The 15,267-nt window shown below is 45.9% G+C and overlaps 1 protein-coding gene across 1 annotated transcript in view; it reads right to left on the bottom strand.

Moving 5' to 3' along the window:
- Positions 1-1,775: 1,775 nt before the first annotated feature.
- TTYH3 (tweety family member 3) overlaps positions 1,776-15,267 on the bottom strand; it is a 57,674-nt gene continuing 44,182 nt past the window's right edge. The window contains exon 14 of the mRNA XM_070955350.1: positions 1,776-8,452. Coding sequence (XP_070811451.1) covers positions 8,381-8,452 — 72 coding nt within the window. The 3' untranslated portion in view covers positions 1,776-8,380. The remainder of the gene's footprint in view (positions 8,453-15,267) is intronic.

The following is a 15,267-nucleotide window of genomic DNA, read 5'->3' as shown; positions in this document are numbered from 1 at the left end:
GACAGAGACCGAGAGGCGAAAGCTTCCCTTGCAAACGAAAAAAATAAAAAAATAAAAAACAAAAACCAACAACAACAACAACAAAAAGGCCCATACTGGGTAGTGTTTGTAAATATTTTATTGCAACAGTGTTATTTACTGTGCCTTTTTGTGTGTGTGTGTGAAAAACGTTGAGTCCTGTGTGATTTTTGTCAAGGGTGGGTTTCAAAGTGTGCTTTTTTTTTTCCTTGTGGATCAGCAAAAAAAAAAGGAAAAATGTTTGTTTTTTTTCCTGATCTTTTGAAAGAACAAACAAATGGAAAAAGTTTTGTGTCGTTTGTCACTTATCTGTAATTTATAAATCCCAGTATCTGGGAAGTTGCTTTCTGTAAAGTAGTGTACATATACATACATATATATATATATATTATGTGACTCTCGCTATAAATACATATATATATATATATTAAAGAAGAAAAATGTGTGGGAGGGAAATAATGATTAATATTCTCAGGGAATTAAACCTGATCACTGCCCCAGAGTGCCTGTGGCCTGTGTCTTCTCTGTGCTTTCAATAAAAGAATTTGTTGGCTAATTAATTACTTGAAGCTCTTCTCATTTTTTTTTTTTTGACCACTTATTGCTTTCTCTGCTTCCTGGGGAATTCTGGGAGTTGAAGTCCACACGTCTTCAAGTTGCCAAATTTGAGAAAGACCAGAAGGTTCCTTCCAACTCTGTTACTCCGTTCTAAATCATAAGAACTAACCTAGCTTGTGAGTAGAGGCTTGACACTCAGGAAGGGCAGTGGGTTGGACTAGAAGACCTCTAAGGTCCCTTCCTCCTCTGTGATTCTAGGAGTCCACATCTGAAAGCTCGATGGAGGAATTTACAGGTAGTCCCCGACTTACGACCACAACTGAGCCCCGAAATGACTTGACGCTAAGCCAAACATTTGTGAAGCGAGCTTTGTCCCATTGTACCACCACTCTTGCTGCGCGTTGCTAAGTGAATCCCCGCAGTTGTTAAGTTAGTAAGATGGTTGTTAAGTGGATCCTGCTTCCCCTTTGACTTTGCTTGTCGGGAGGTCGCAAAACAGAATCACGCAACCCCCCCCCCCCCAGGGAGGCTGCGACCGTCATAAATACGAGCCAGCTGCCAAGCGTCTGAATTTTTGATCACGTGATCAGTGGTCACAAGTGTGAGAAATGAGTGTGTGGGGGTTTTTTCATAAAGAAACGGTCGTAAATTGAGGAATACCTGTATGCTAATTCTATCTGATTTTCAATGGAGAGTTCTCCTTTGTCCATGGAAAACGCAGACAGGTGCTGCCACCTTGTGGAAGGACTAGGTACAACCCACCAGACAAATGATAAAAGCCACTAACAGCCAACAATATAAATCAGGGGTGAAATCCAGCAGGTTCTGACAGGTTCTGGAGAACCGGTAGCAGAAATTTTGAGTAGTTCAGAAAACTGGCAAATACCACCTATGGCTGGCCCCAGAGCGGGGTGGGAATGGAGATTTTGCAATATCCTTCCCCCAGGAGTGGGGAGGGAATGGGGATTTTGCAGTATCCTTCCCCCTGGAATGGGGTGAGAATGGAGATTTTGCAATATTCTTCCCCCAGGTGTGGGGAGGGAATGGGGTTTTGCAGTATCGTTCCCCTGGAGTGGGGTAGGAATGGAGATTTTGCAGTATCCTTCCCCTGCCACGCCCACCAAGCCACACCCACAGAACCGGTAGTAAAAAAAATTGAATTTCACCACTGGAATAAACCATTCATTAGTCGAAGCAGAGCCTTTTCAAAGTTGTTTATTTTAAAACATGAAACCCAAGCGGAATAGAAACCACAGGAATTACATTTAGAATCATTTCTGTTGTAATATCTGCAGAACAGAAAGAACACAAACCAGTTAAAAACAAAACAAAAAACAGCTACAGTACAATGTCGTAAAAATCAACCAAAAATTCAAAAGAAAAGTTTTTTTAAAAAATAATCGTCATCAGGCTGAAACCCCACCCCCTCCATTTAAACCCCCGTGAAATTTCAAAAATGTTTTTTTTTTCGGAGGAGGGGTATCCGGTGGAGAACTCTGAGAGAAGCTAGTCGTGTCTAAAGGCTTTAAAAAATTATATTTATATATATTTCATATACATATATTATATATGTATACATAAAAGTAGAAGGACTGTATTAACCATTGTGGTTTAAAGCAAAAAACCTGGGTTGAAAACGCCAGTTTGGAGTTCGACTTGGTAGAATTTGCCACACCTCTCAAATAATAATAATTAAAAAATTGGAGATCGACAGAATTAAAGTTACAATCAATTTCCCAGGTTTGCGTCTGTAATGAACAGAGGAGAAAATACAATTTGCTGGTTGCCAACGGACCCCAGCGCCAAACTCACCAAATTCACGGGCAGGCAGGAATTCAGAAGGTGAAGCTTGGCCCTTGCGGCATAAGAGGTGGCGTTGCCTGCCCAATTTAGGCTGCGTGTTGGGATGGGTAATAAACCAGGATTCTTTGTAACTGGGGTTTTAATGGGCTTGCTTGCTCTGGGGGCAAAACATGAAAGACGCAGCCACAATATCAGCAAGCCTGCTAAGAGAGACTTCAACACAAAATTGATTGAAGTAGGGGAAAGAGAATAAAACAGGGCCCAGTTCTTGACCGCAACACCAATATTCCTGGGAATCAGAAGCTCTCGAGGGATTACAATGCCCAGAATCCCCATCCAACCTCCCTGAAAAACAGTTGATTCAGGGAGACGTCAGCCCAACCCCCAACTAGATTGGGGAAGCCTGAGAGATGGATCTGGGTTACCAGAGAGGAGAGGGGTGAAAACAGGAGGAATGTCCCACCTTGCATAGAGACAAAAGTGTGGTTGTTGAATACACAAAGCACCAAAGAACCAGCCTGACGCTAGTCCAGCAGCTGCCGCTGATGGCTGTGGTTGTTGCGTTGTTGAAAAGCGTAAGAAAATGTTCAGCCCTGCTTACTGTTTGGTCCCAGGCGCACCGTGTTCCCCCTCTCAGAAGCTCCCTGAGGTTGGGAGATGGTCTACAGCAGGGGTCTCCAACCTTGGCAACTTTAAGACTTGTGGACTTCAACTCCCAGAGCCAAGCTGGCTGAGGAACTCTGGGAATTGAAGTCCACAAGTTTTAAGGCTGCCAAGGTTGGAGACCCCTGGTCTACAGGGGAAATCTGAAGATTAACTAACAAGGATGGGGAGATCTCCCACCACTACATATTAGCTGATGGTGGAGAGAGGTCCCATCAGTTTCTCAGCACCTGTCCTTGGTGGCACAGGGAGTCACCTCTCTCAAAGAGAACTCATTAGCTACAAGCAGGAGCATCTGCCATAGATTGAACCAAAGCACTTAGTACTTAGTCCTCTTACCAATGCCTGGTGGTAACATTTTCTGCTCCATTTGGAAATGATTAAGGACTGGATCTCTTGCCTGCAAGGCATATGCCCTTCCACTGAGCAGTGGACCAGAAGACCTGGCCAACAACCTGCTTTGATACGTGGAGGAGCTGGTTCCAGTTATCGATGTTCCAAGGATCTCAAAGCTAGCTATGCATCACCATGACATACTCACAACACCTAGGATCTAGAGATCTAACTCTGGGCCTGTCTAAATTCCTTCAGGTCTGAGAGGTTCACTCTTAAAAGAACTTTGGTGATCATGCATGGTCTGAAGCATCTCTCTGAGGAACACACCTCAAAAATGAGCAGAGATCTAGATGGGTTTTTTTTTTGAGTCCTTGTCTACCTACTTGGCCATTAATTACAGGATGAAGAAGGACAAAAACAGAAAGCAGAAGGCTCAAAAAAAATTTTTTGCTGAAGAAAAGGCTTTTTTTTAACCCAACGTGGTCCAAGCCTCTTGAAGACAAGAGCTTGCAAGCTGCAGGAAGCTGCGATCCACATTTCTCTATTGTCCCTCATCTGAGACGCCTGAACTGGACCTGCTCACTTTAATTAAGCTTCATACTTCCCGGAGGAAGATGCCTGATTGATGGGGGAAGCAGCCAATAGAGCACCTGCTCTTAAGCAACAGCTCAGAAAGGGTGGGGTAAGGACCAAAGTTGAACAACTCCAGCCTTGTTTCATCGCTATGGCTTTTAAAAGACTTTATTTTTGGCACAGGTACGGTTGAACAGTGTCCAGAACCTTCACCGCAAGAAGCTTTTTGACATGACCTGATGTACTAAGTCCTAGATCTCGGTCTTTCAAAGAAGAAATGGGCACAGTTGGGTCAAGTGAGTGTCAAAGCAGACGTACCCAAAAGGGACTTGCCTTCTGCCCCAACGGCCTCCATCCATGGTCAAAACTGAACTATGGACCAGACCCATCGTTCAACCTTCTTCTTGGCCTTGCTGGCTACACAGATCGCACCCCACACCATCTTCTGGCCTTCCTCTCTACTCAAGCTGACCACCCAGGAGATCACAATCTTGGCCTCCTTGAACACACAAAGGATCCTAAGAGAAACACCAACAGATATTCCCAACTACTCAACTTCCTCGTTAGTAGATCTTAGGAAGCCCTAGCATGCTTTGGGGGAAACTATAGATCTTGGGTCCCTTATGGGCCACAGATAAACAAGCACAACAGATCTACGTGGCAAGTGTGCTGAGTCGAGCAGGAACTGAATTTAACGCACACATGTGAAATGCACACATTTTCGGTGATGCTCCAGAAATTTTGCCCTCAGTAAAACTGTTCCAAGTTTAGGCCAGGTTTAAGCTGCTCCTTCCTCTTCCTTCCAGTTTAAAAGCTGGCCACACACCTGAGGTATTTAATTCACACACACCCTTCAGATTTCCTTTTTTTGTGTTTTTGTTGTTTTGTTTTGTTGCATTGAGGCTGGTCGAGAAGAAATTAACCTTCAAGTCTACATGGATGAATATCAATATTTTTTTTTTCTTCACCTTAAAACCTTTTCTCATCTGAAGAAGCCAAAGAAAATCCAAAAACGAAGTGAGCTAATATTATACAGATAGGATACAAAAACACAACACTTTTTTTTTTTTTTTTTGGACAGCACACACAAAAATAAATTCACAGCCAAGTCTTGATTCGATTAAAAAAAAAAAACCTAAAACAATTACAATGCAGTCTTCAACGTTGGGCGGGAGAAGTCCATCCCCATGCTATGTACATGTCACATTGTGGAGAGATGCCTCATAAGCTGCAGATGGTCCCTAGTTTCCTTTAGGATTGCTTTTCAAGAAAGAGCATGTGATGGTCATCGCGGGAAAAACCGATTCCCTTGCCAATGGCTCTCAGGAAAGAAAGGAAGGGGAAAAAAGGAAGGAAGGAAGGGTTTTAGGACTCCGCTTTTCCACTCCAACCTCTTGTCCCCTACTTCAGGTTCTGGCCAAGCAGTCTTAGCGACCTGCCACTCAACATCTCTTGAATTTCTTCAGCCAAAAAGTCCACAAGGATGGTTTCCACCCTGACGCAAATAGCCGGAAAAGTCTACGGCGCCATCCTGAGAGTTTTTAACTTGCAAACAAAAACAAAAAAACAAACCCAGAGAGAGAGAGAGAAAGCTAAGAAAACAGGAAAATAAACTATTTGGTGGGGTTTTCGCCTACGGTGCCGAAGAAGCTGGTGCAGAAGACCTGATGAAGACACGGAGCCAGCCAAAGGTCAACACTCTTTGCCAAGCCAAGAGTTGAGGGAGGAAGTGGGGAGGAGGGGGTAAAACTTGGGACAAGCTGGTTTGGAAGGAGAGGACAGCCAGCGGGTGAGCAGCCCTTAGCAGTCGAAATGGTCGCCACGGATGCTTGGCACGAAGGAGAAGACGGGGGAAAGTAACCCCGGCTTTTCTTTGAAGGCAAACAAGTGTCCATGCAACACAACTCACATTTTCTGAAAGAGAGCCATTCAGACATGCCTCACGAGAGCTGCACGGGCTCTTGGCGTCCCCAGCAATCCATATTTACACGGGTGGGTGTGGGGGGTGCATCCGACACACACCCAGTTGGCTCCTGCCCCCGTCGATAGAAGCACGCACCATAGTTTTGAGTTTGAGATGATTCTGTATCTCGGTTAGTTGAAAAGCCAAGCCGAGTTCAAAGTCCCTGGAGAAGATTCACCCTGCGCCAAACTCCTGACCAAGATCTCACAACTTGGGTCTTCTCCACCAGGTTGTCTTCTGCTTGTTGGAAAATGCGGGGGACATCTTCAATTCGTGCAGGACCACCCCCAAGCTGAAGTTTCTTCACCATCTAAGCGATGGCGACTTCTCAGGAGAAAGTCAAGTTTCTATAGTGGTTATGATCCCAACCTACGTTGCCGGCTCCTTCCTTAAGATGATCCCGCTCATGTTTTTTCTTCTGCCTGGAGAAGACTGGAGCAGGAAGGAGTTGTCCTGCTTCCTGCTCTCCGCAAACTGAGCTACCAAGAATGTCCTTCTGAAGATCTGTGATCACCTATGCATGATCCAGAAGACTAAATTTTGTTTTTTTAAGGGCACGCTTCAAAAGGTGGTCTGTGAAGGAATGTATTTTTTTTTTTTTTGGAGGTTTCATTTTTGTACAAATACCTTCCTGGTCGGAAGTAGGTCCAATGCCTGTCCCAACACCACTGGGCGATGAGCTGCGTGACTGGGATCTAGAGATCAGATTGCGAAGCTGAGTAGGCTTCCTGCACTTACACACAAATAATGGCTCACATCACCCTAGTTGCTCAAGAAAGACCTAATAGTGGTTTTTGTATCTCCTCGTTCTGCTGCAAGCTGCATCTAAGGATTTCAGAGCCTTTGGACAGGCTAAATTTTCAAAGCAAGCAAGCAATTATGGCGGAGGTGATTGTGTGTGTGTGTGGGGGGGGGGCATCTCTCAAGAGCGAAAGCAAGCAAAACCTCCTCTCAAGTGTGCAAAACCTGAAAAGGAAATCTCCGTGCTTTCAGAACGAGAAGACCCAAGAGATAAATAAGAATAGGGTGCAACTATTCAATATCCTAATCATCTCACACGGTAGGTGTCCTGCAGCAACTGTTCTTCCTCCCAATTTGCTGCTCACCTTTACTGTCAACAAGTTAAGAAGCAACTGGTCCCCAGATGGCCTTCAAATTAAGGGGAGAGCCTATCTGGAGACCCCCTTCCACCCCTGAACTTCAAAAGTGTCTTCCCATAACAGTATTTTTTTTAATCTTTGCTTCCTGATTTAAGAATACAGGACCAGTGATGACTCTCCTTTCTCCATCTAACATCAACACTTCCAGGGATTCGGCTGTCCTAACTCCCCAAAGAGGCTCAAATGATAAGCATGGAGAAGTCTAACTTAGGAGGACCTTGGGAGGACCTTCGAAGGCTTCTTCCTTGAGAAGAAGCTCAGTTTTGCTGGTATCTCCTTGACGCGTCAAATCCTTCTCCCAAAATTTGATATTTCACAGCCCTCCCCATCCAATCTACAGCGCTCCTTAAGTATTTTCCTGGAATATTTTGGCACCGAAAGAGTGATCGTTTCCAGTTTGATGACTTCACATCAGCTCAAGAGATGTTTGGTGGGAGCTGGTGGGAAGTACAGATACAAAGGAGGAAGGCAGACAGAGCACAAACAGTGTGTGCTCATATAAGGCTGTGTTTGTATGTGTCTGCAAATCAAGCACATACATCCAAGCACATACAAGCTGGTGCAGGAAGCCTTCTCCCTTCTCTCCAGGACTTTCAACCCAGATAGTAAAACCGAGGAGTAAACTTGCAGTAGAGGTATCCGAGAATCGCAAAGGGTTAAATTAGCAGACCACGTTGTAATAGGGAAGGGACCAAGGACTTGCGAAGATCCCAGGTTGGAGATCTACCAATGCAGGAGAAACGAAGATGCCTCTACAGCAGCTCCAAGAAGAGGCATCTGGAGGAGAAGCTGAGAGATATCCGAGCTTCATGGCAGAGCGGACATTAAAGATGGCTTTAGTTTCAAGCGTGCCAGGTCAACAGCACTTCCAGACCACGATCCAGTTTTAAGTCATCTGGTTCATCCAATCGTTTCTGGTGGGTTAAACAGAAGCCTTAGGGAGGAGATGGTCAACTTGACCATTTCCAGGCATCAAAAGCGTATTCCCTGTACAGCGAAGGAACACAAGAGGACCAGGAGGTCTTCAGCACGTGGACATGAGCATGAGGAGGTGTGTTCCCTCTCTCTGTAGAGAGAGAACTGCGAGGGAACAGAGCCCAGAATCTGCAATAAGCTTCTACGGAGGTGTCTTCACATGGACATGGGCCAGGTCAAGCTGGGGAAGAAGCAGCAGGAAATGCAACTGAGCTGGATCCTGGACTCGGGGAGAAAAGCAGGATAGAACTGCGAAGACAACAGAGACTTTTGCAATGTTGGCCCATTTCGTTCCATTTTTTTTTTTTTCACTTTCCAGGTGTCCTCGTTTTCAGTGCACGCTTCCAGAATCCGGCCGAGGCTGGTTGGTGGCGAGGTATTTGGCTCTCATGCTGGAGGTGTACTAGAGAAAGAACAGAAACCAAGAGAAGAAAACAAGAAGATTATCAACTCACACCCATGTGGCAAGAACGACTTCAGAATCATAGAGTTGACAAGGGACCTTGGAGATCTTCTGGTTCAACCCCCAAACAGGAGAGCCCCTAGACCAGTGTTTCTCAACCTTGGTAGCTTGAAAATGGGCGGACTTCAACTCCCAGAATCCCCCAGCCTGGGGGATTCTGGGAGTTGAAGTCCACCCATCTTCAAGCTTCCAAGGTTGAGAAACACTGCCCTAGACCATTTCAGACCAATGGAATCTCCAGTGTCTTCTCGAAAAAAATCTCCAGTGATGGAGCACTCACAACTTCCGAAGGCAAAATGTTCCCCTGGTGAATTGTTCTCACCGTCGGGGAATTTCTCCTTACTTCAGATACAGTGATGGTCTGATGGACCTTTGGAGAACTTAAGATTTGCACTGAGTTACATATGAAGGAGCTGACACTCAACCGGAGATCACAAACCCACATGGCTTTGCGGATGTGCTGAAGAGCAGCGCTGAAGGGTTTTGTGGACAGAACTGCTAACATCCCACTTGAAAAGTTCAAAGAAACCCAGGGCAGAAAAAAAAAAATAATCATCCTACAGATTTTAGTTCCACAGAGAAGAGAACACAGCCTTAAAAATGGGATTCCATTTTAGTAGACAGATAGGGAATCCTCGACTTACCACCTGTTCTGAGTTATGATGGACCTCCCCAGAGCTCCTTATGAACCCATTTTCAGTGTTTTTTGATGGCTGTACGCACACACAAACACAAGCTGTAGTGATGTGATTTGGGTGCTTGGCTACTGGCTCACGTTTATGGACGTCTGTAGCATCCTAAGTCACCTGGCCTCGATTTGTGATATTTTTGCCCCCAGCTTCTGATGTTGACTTCCAGAGTCCAGCAAAAAAACCCATCCTGTTCTATTCCTTCTGTAAATGTATCACGAAATTGAAAGAAAAGGGCAGAACATCCCCATTAGGGTGAGCTGCTGAGGGTTCGGCAGAACCTGTAGCTAAGATTCTGTGCAGTTCGGAGAAGCCCCAAATCCCACTCCTGGCTGGCCTCACTCCATCCCTCCCCACACGGCCCATTTTGGATGCAGGTATGTGCAGGGCACGCGCGAAGGTTCGGGAAGAGTGAAAAACGGGCCTACTGGAAGCTCGAGAAGGCCAGAAATGGGCCCATTTCTGGCCTATAGAAGGCCTCTGGAGCCTGGGGAGGCCGTTTTCACCCTCCCAAAGGTTTGAGAAAAACCTCCGGAGCCCGGGGAGGGCAAAAACACACACCGCTGTGGTGCAGGAGGCCAACTACCACCCAGCAACCAGGCCGAGAACCTCTTGCTAAAATTTTTGAAGCCCATCCCTGATCCCCATGTCTGTTTCATCACTCCAATGAAATTTCTGGGTTCTTGCAGACACCTCTGGCCATCTCTACACCTTTCGTTTTATGTGGTTTCGTCACGAGGGTGACCTTCTATCACCATGTTCTGGAGCCCCCTCTGGTGTGCCCTTCCGTTAAAAGTCACACTGGCCATCTGGACCTCTCAACGCCAAATATAACTTGTCTTGGCTTCCCTGCTTCTCAAGACGAGTTGGCATTGGAAGAAGGAGCTGACAAAGGAGGTTGAGAACATCTGCCGACACTTCGGACCCTAGCAAGAAATGTTCTGGTCTTAAAGACTACCTTCTGCCCCTCTCAAGTTCTCTTCCAGAAAAAAGCAAAACAAAATAAAACAAAGATGTCTGAAATACAAGAGTCGTAATACAGAACATTGAGAAAGGAACGAAAATGCAGTGAGCCAAACAGCCACGACGGGACCCTGGGATTCCTGCCCCACGTTTGAGTGGGACCAAGCGAGGCAGAAATAAGAGACCAACCCAGGAGCAGAAGATCACAGGCAAACATGCACCCGATAACATACGCAGTTCCTCCTCATGCGCTTGTCGGCTCATGCACCCCAAGCAAAGCATGGTGTCCTTTTGACAATCCACGCTAGAGCAAAAGGTTTGCCAAGGTGGAAAAACCCAAAACTCTAGAGATTCTCAAAAGCATAAGATGAAGCAAAAAGCCAGATGGATAAACCAGGCAAATGACAGCAGAGATAAGGTAGGTGTGCCTGGCCTTTGGGGGTGGGGGTGGGTGTTTGTGTCCTGAACACTTCACAAAAGTTAGGATACGTCTCTTCTCTCGAGAGTTCTCTAGATGTTCATCAGTTCAGAGATATTTTTGCGCCGGTCTGATTTAATCGGAGTTGAGCAGCAGCAGGTAGCAAGCTAGCTTCTTTGAAGGCTACCGTTTTCTGGAAGGGTTCTGGAGGTTTCTCGCTGCGGGATCCTGAACTCAATCTGGATTGAGGGATGCATCTGAAGGACTATGTCTAACTCTTGGTGGAATTCCCCAGGATCTGTGTTGAATCGAGGGGATGTGACTAGCTGTATCGCGGAGATCAGCAGGAGACCAAGGATAATGGTCTTCTCAGCCACCAGGGAACTGGGTCCCATCATCAATGGTGGAGCTTGGAGGATTTAGCAGGCTGTTGGTAGCTCCCGTATTCAAGGTTTATTTCTACCTTATGGAAGGTAGATGGAGCTAAGAGGCAGCACCCACCTGGGAGATATGGAATTGGTCAGCTTCGTGAACAAAACCAAGATAGAATTAGACCAGCCCAGACAAATAATCCACATTAGAACTAGGGGGAAGAACCCCTAGCTTCTATTCTTAGATATATACAGTAGGAACAGAGCTTAACTTTGCCACTAGATTAGCTAGTTTCTTTCAAGGAGGGTGAAACCTGTACCAGATTAAACACTTATCCTGGTTTAAGCTAGGGTTGAGAGTCAACAACAATATCTCGTTGTCGCTTCTGAAGCTGGTTCGCCCGCCGCTAAATCAGGTGGCAAGAAAAAAAAAAAAAGCTAGGAAAAACTCTGCTTGAAAATGGAAGGGAGGCGATTTCAAAACCCAGCTGGCTGAATCTTAAGGCCTTCTGGGTTTAAAAATTTGTCAGGAGACGCCTCTGTTAGCAATTTCACGGCACTCGCTCACTCGGCATCCTGGGGTATGGTTGACAGTGGTTGGTCTTTTCAGCTTTGCACGCTGCCCGGAATCTCTTGTTACGAGAGATAGGCAGCTACAGACACGACTTAAATCACCCAGTCAACTTTTAAAAAAATAAATAAAAATACACAGAAACTGTGACACAAAGGGAAAGAGATTGGGAGAGAGAGACAAATAAAAGGTTTGGCAAGAGAGATTAGCTACGTATGTTTTCAGGCGAGCTCAGCTAGCTAAAACTCCACGGGGGGAGAGTTCCATGGAGGAGATGCATAAACCAATCCAGAACCAGATCCAGGTCTCCAACTTGGAAGTTCCCAGAAGAGCCAAAGCGAGAGAGGTCCTTTCTTGATTGCAAAACTCCCCAGGGTTGGGGAATGGGTGAGGACTGGAGGCTCTGATTCTCAACAGCTACAAGGATTGCAGGGAGCTTTGCCATGGAAAGATGGAGAGGTCCCTCCGCGACAGAGGAGCAGGGCGTAGAGACCCTGGTGGGGAGAAGGACGGGGGGAGGGAGGGGGAAAGTGCAGGGAGAGGAGGAGACGTGGAGTCTTGGGCAGGTGACCTGAGGAAGTCAGTGCAGGATGGCAGGATCGGGTGGGTGAGTGGGCGTTTCAGCGAGAAGGACCCTTGTTTTTTCAGTACCTGTTCCGTTTTTGCGGGCGCTGCTACCAGTACGTCCGAGCACTGTCCGAGGGCTTAAGCTGCCAGCTCATATGGCTGCTACTGTCCATGGCAGCCAAATACAACTGTGATGATGCAGGAAAAGAGAGAGAAAAAGAGAGAGAGAGAGTGCAGCCTCAACGTGCATGAAAAACCACAAGTGCAAGCATGTGTGACCCGTTGTGGTAGGGATGTCAATGATTGAGGGGGAGGGGGTCATCTTTGGAGAACAGACCTTGGAGCCGGGAAGGGGAGGGAAACAAAAGAAGGGATGACTCAGGGGACAAAAAAAAGAGAGAGACAAACGATGAAGAAGACAACTCTTGCCCTACCGGAGAAGCGGACTTGATATTCCACAAGTTGGGTCCCAAAAAGGAACGAAATCTTGATGAGCGCTACTCTATTCTGCTTTGGTTCAGAACTCTCTTAACCAGAGGTGGGTTTCAGCAGGTTCTGACCAGTTCTGGAGAACCGGTAGCGGAAATTTTGAGTAGTCCAGAGAACCGGTAGTAAAAATTCTGATTGGCCTCACCCCCATCTATTCTCTGCCTCCCAAGTCCCAGCTGATCGGGAGGGAATGGAGATTTTACAGTATCCTTCCCCTGCCATGCCCACCAAGCCACACCCACAGAACCGGTAGTAAAAAATTTTGAAACCCACCACTGCTCTTAACGCTATGATCTTGTGTCTTGGTGTCCGCCAACACCAACTTGGGATTTGGGGTCCAGTTCTGGATGCACGCTTCTCTGGGTTTTTTTGGGCAGCCTTAAGCCAACTCTGATCTCATCAGAGAAGCTTGGTGGGACATGGGTTGGCCAAGTCAACCGTTGGTACTCTTGACAAGGCTACTTTCCACAAAGCAAAGGGTTACCTACTAAGAAAGGTCCCATTTAGATGGCGTCTACCTTTTTCACACCATCTCTGAGTGCGGTGTCTCAATGGCTAAGACGCTGAGCTTGTCGATCAAAAGGTCGGCAGTTCAGTGGTTCGAATCCCTAGTGCCGTGTAACGGGGTGAGCTCCCGTTCCTTGTCCCAGCTTCTGCCAACCTAGCAATTCGAAAGCACGTAAAAAAATGCAAGTAGAAAAATAGGGACCACCTTTGGTGGGAAGGTAACAGCGTTCCGTGTGCCTTTGGCGTTGAGTCATGCCGGCCACATGACCACGGAGACATCTTCGGACAGCGCTGGCTCTTCGGCTTTGAAACGGACATGAGCATCTCCCCCTAGAGTCAGGAACAACTAGCACATATGTGCGAGGGGAACCTTTACCTTTACCTGAATGCTACAGAAGAACACTTCCGTTTTTATAAGCCGTGAGTCTCCTCGTCCTCTCAACCTCCAAAGCATGGACCACTCTAAGTCCTACGATAAAACTCAAAACGTGCTGGTGCTTGCTACACCTTCTATCGTGGTGGCAGTGCCTGTCTTCTTAGACGTTGAGGTAGGGCACCAAACGTATCTCTACACCCCAGGTCCTAAAACTAAGACATGGCATTCCCATGATATCAACTTGAAGCTCCTTTCTCTTTTGAAGACCAGATCTCTATTCTTCCAGATAGAATAGAATAGAATACCAGAGTTGGAAGGGACCTTGGGGGTCTTCTAATCCAACCCTCCTGCTTAGGCAGGAAACCCTCCACCACTTCAGACAAATTGTTATCTAATCTCTTCTAAAAAGCTTCCAGTGTTGGAGCATTCACAACTTCTGGAGGCAATTAATCCACTGGATAATTGTGCTCACGGTCAGGAAAGTTCTCCTTAGTTCTAAATTGCTTCTCTCCTTGATTAGTTTCCACCCATTGCTTCTTGTCCTGCCCTCAGGGGCTTTGGAGAATAGCTTGAAAGGAATAGAATAGAATAACAGACTTGGAAGGGACCTTGGAGGTCTTCTAGTCCAACCCCCTTCTTAGGCAGGAAACCCTACACCACTTAAGACAAATTGGATATCCAACATCTTCTTAAAAACACAACACTGTCTTGAAGGCCGCTTCTTTCCAATCTTTTGAGAATTAGGATTTATTTATTTATTTCACCAAAGGAGAAGAGTAGGAAAAAAAAAAACCCCGCTCTACCACTACGTTCTGCCCATAAGGAACTAAAGATACTTTAAGAGGTTGTATTGAAGGTGTCCAAACATTTGCAGCAACAGATTCCATCACCACTACCACCATATGCATAGTCAGAAGAATAAACGTTTTCCCACTCTCGCCCAAAAAAAGAATTTGCTCTAAAAAGCTCGCAGCTTGAATCTTTCTGAAATCAAAAACGTTTCAGAATTAACTGCAACGTATTTCTAATTACGGCGTGAACTGCTGGTCTAAGCATCTGTTTTCCTTTAACAAGACTAAAATCTCTTCGACGAGACCCAGCCATTTTTTTTCCTTGCCAAAAAAAAAAAAAAGGACCGTTTTTTTAAAAAAAATTTGGTCTTTTAATATACTGACGGCATAAAATATAACCGATCCCCTTTGAAGATATTCCATTGCTGGCAGAAGACCATTGTATGGAGACCGCCAGGACAAAGACCAGAATAAATCGAGATATAAGATCGCAACTCAGGAAATTAAAGAAAATAAACCTAGGGTTTAAATAATAGCTCCTTGTTCAAAGATAATCTTCCATAAAATGCATCGTTTTCTTTCTGGAAATCAGATTCTCTCTCCCCCCCCCCACCCAAAGAAGGAAATTATGAATACTAAAAACCCAAGATGAACTCAAATAGAGAAGGGAACACATTGCTATCTTATCTTTCCTTCAAGGCTGATTTTTGGGGTCACCATAATGTCCCGTGGCCACACATTACCGGCTCTTTTTTTCAGGATACGAGACCTCTGCAGAATTTTTGCTCGTGGTCCACAACTCCGTGAAGGCCCCATCGCCACAATGATGTCATGTTTTCTGGGTGGGTTTTGCAGGTGAGTGAATGTCAGCCTGCCCGCCATAAGACAGAGTTCCATATCGTGTTTCCCCAAAAATAAGACCCTGTCTTATATTTTTTTGAACCCCGAAATAAGCGCTTGGCCTTATTTTCGGGGAGGTCTTATTATTTTGGGGCGTGTGGGGCAAGATGGGG

This window comes from Pituophis catenifer, unplaced genomic scaffold (genome assembly GCF_029215685.1).
Source record: "Pituophis catenifer annectens isolate HBS135680 unplaced genomic scaffold, rPitCat1.0.hap2 SCAF_16, whole genome shotgun sequence".
Taxonomy (NCBI): domain Eukaryota; kingdom Metazoa; phylum Chordata; class Lepidosauria; order Squamata; family Colubridae; genus Pituophis; species Pituophis catenifer.
This window is presented reverse-complemented; position numbering and strand designations above follow the sequence as displayed.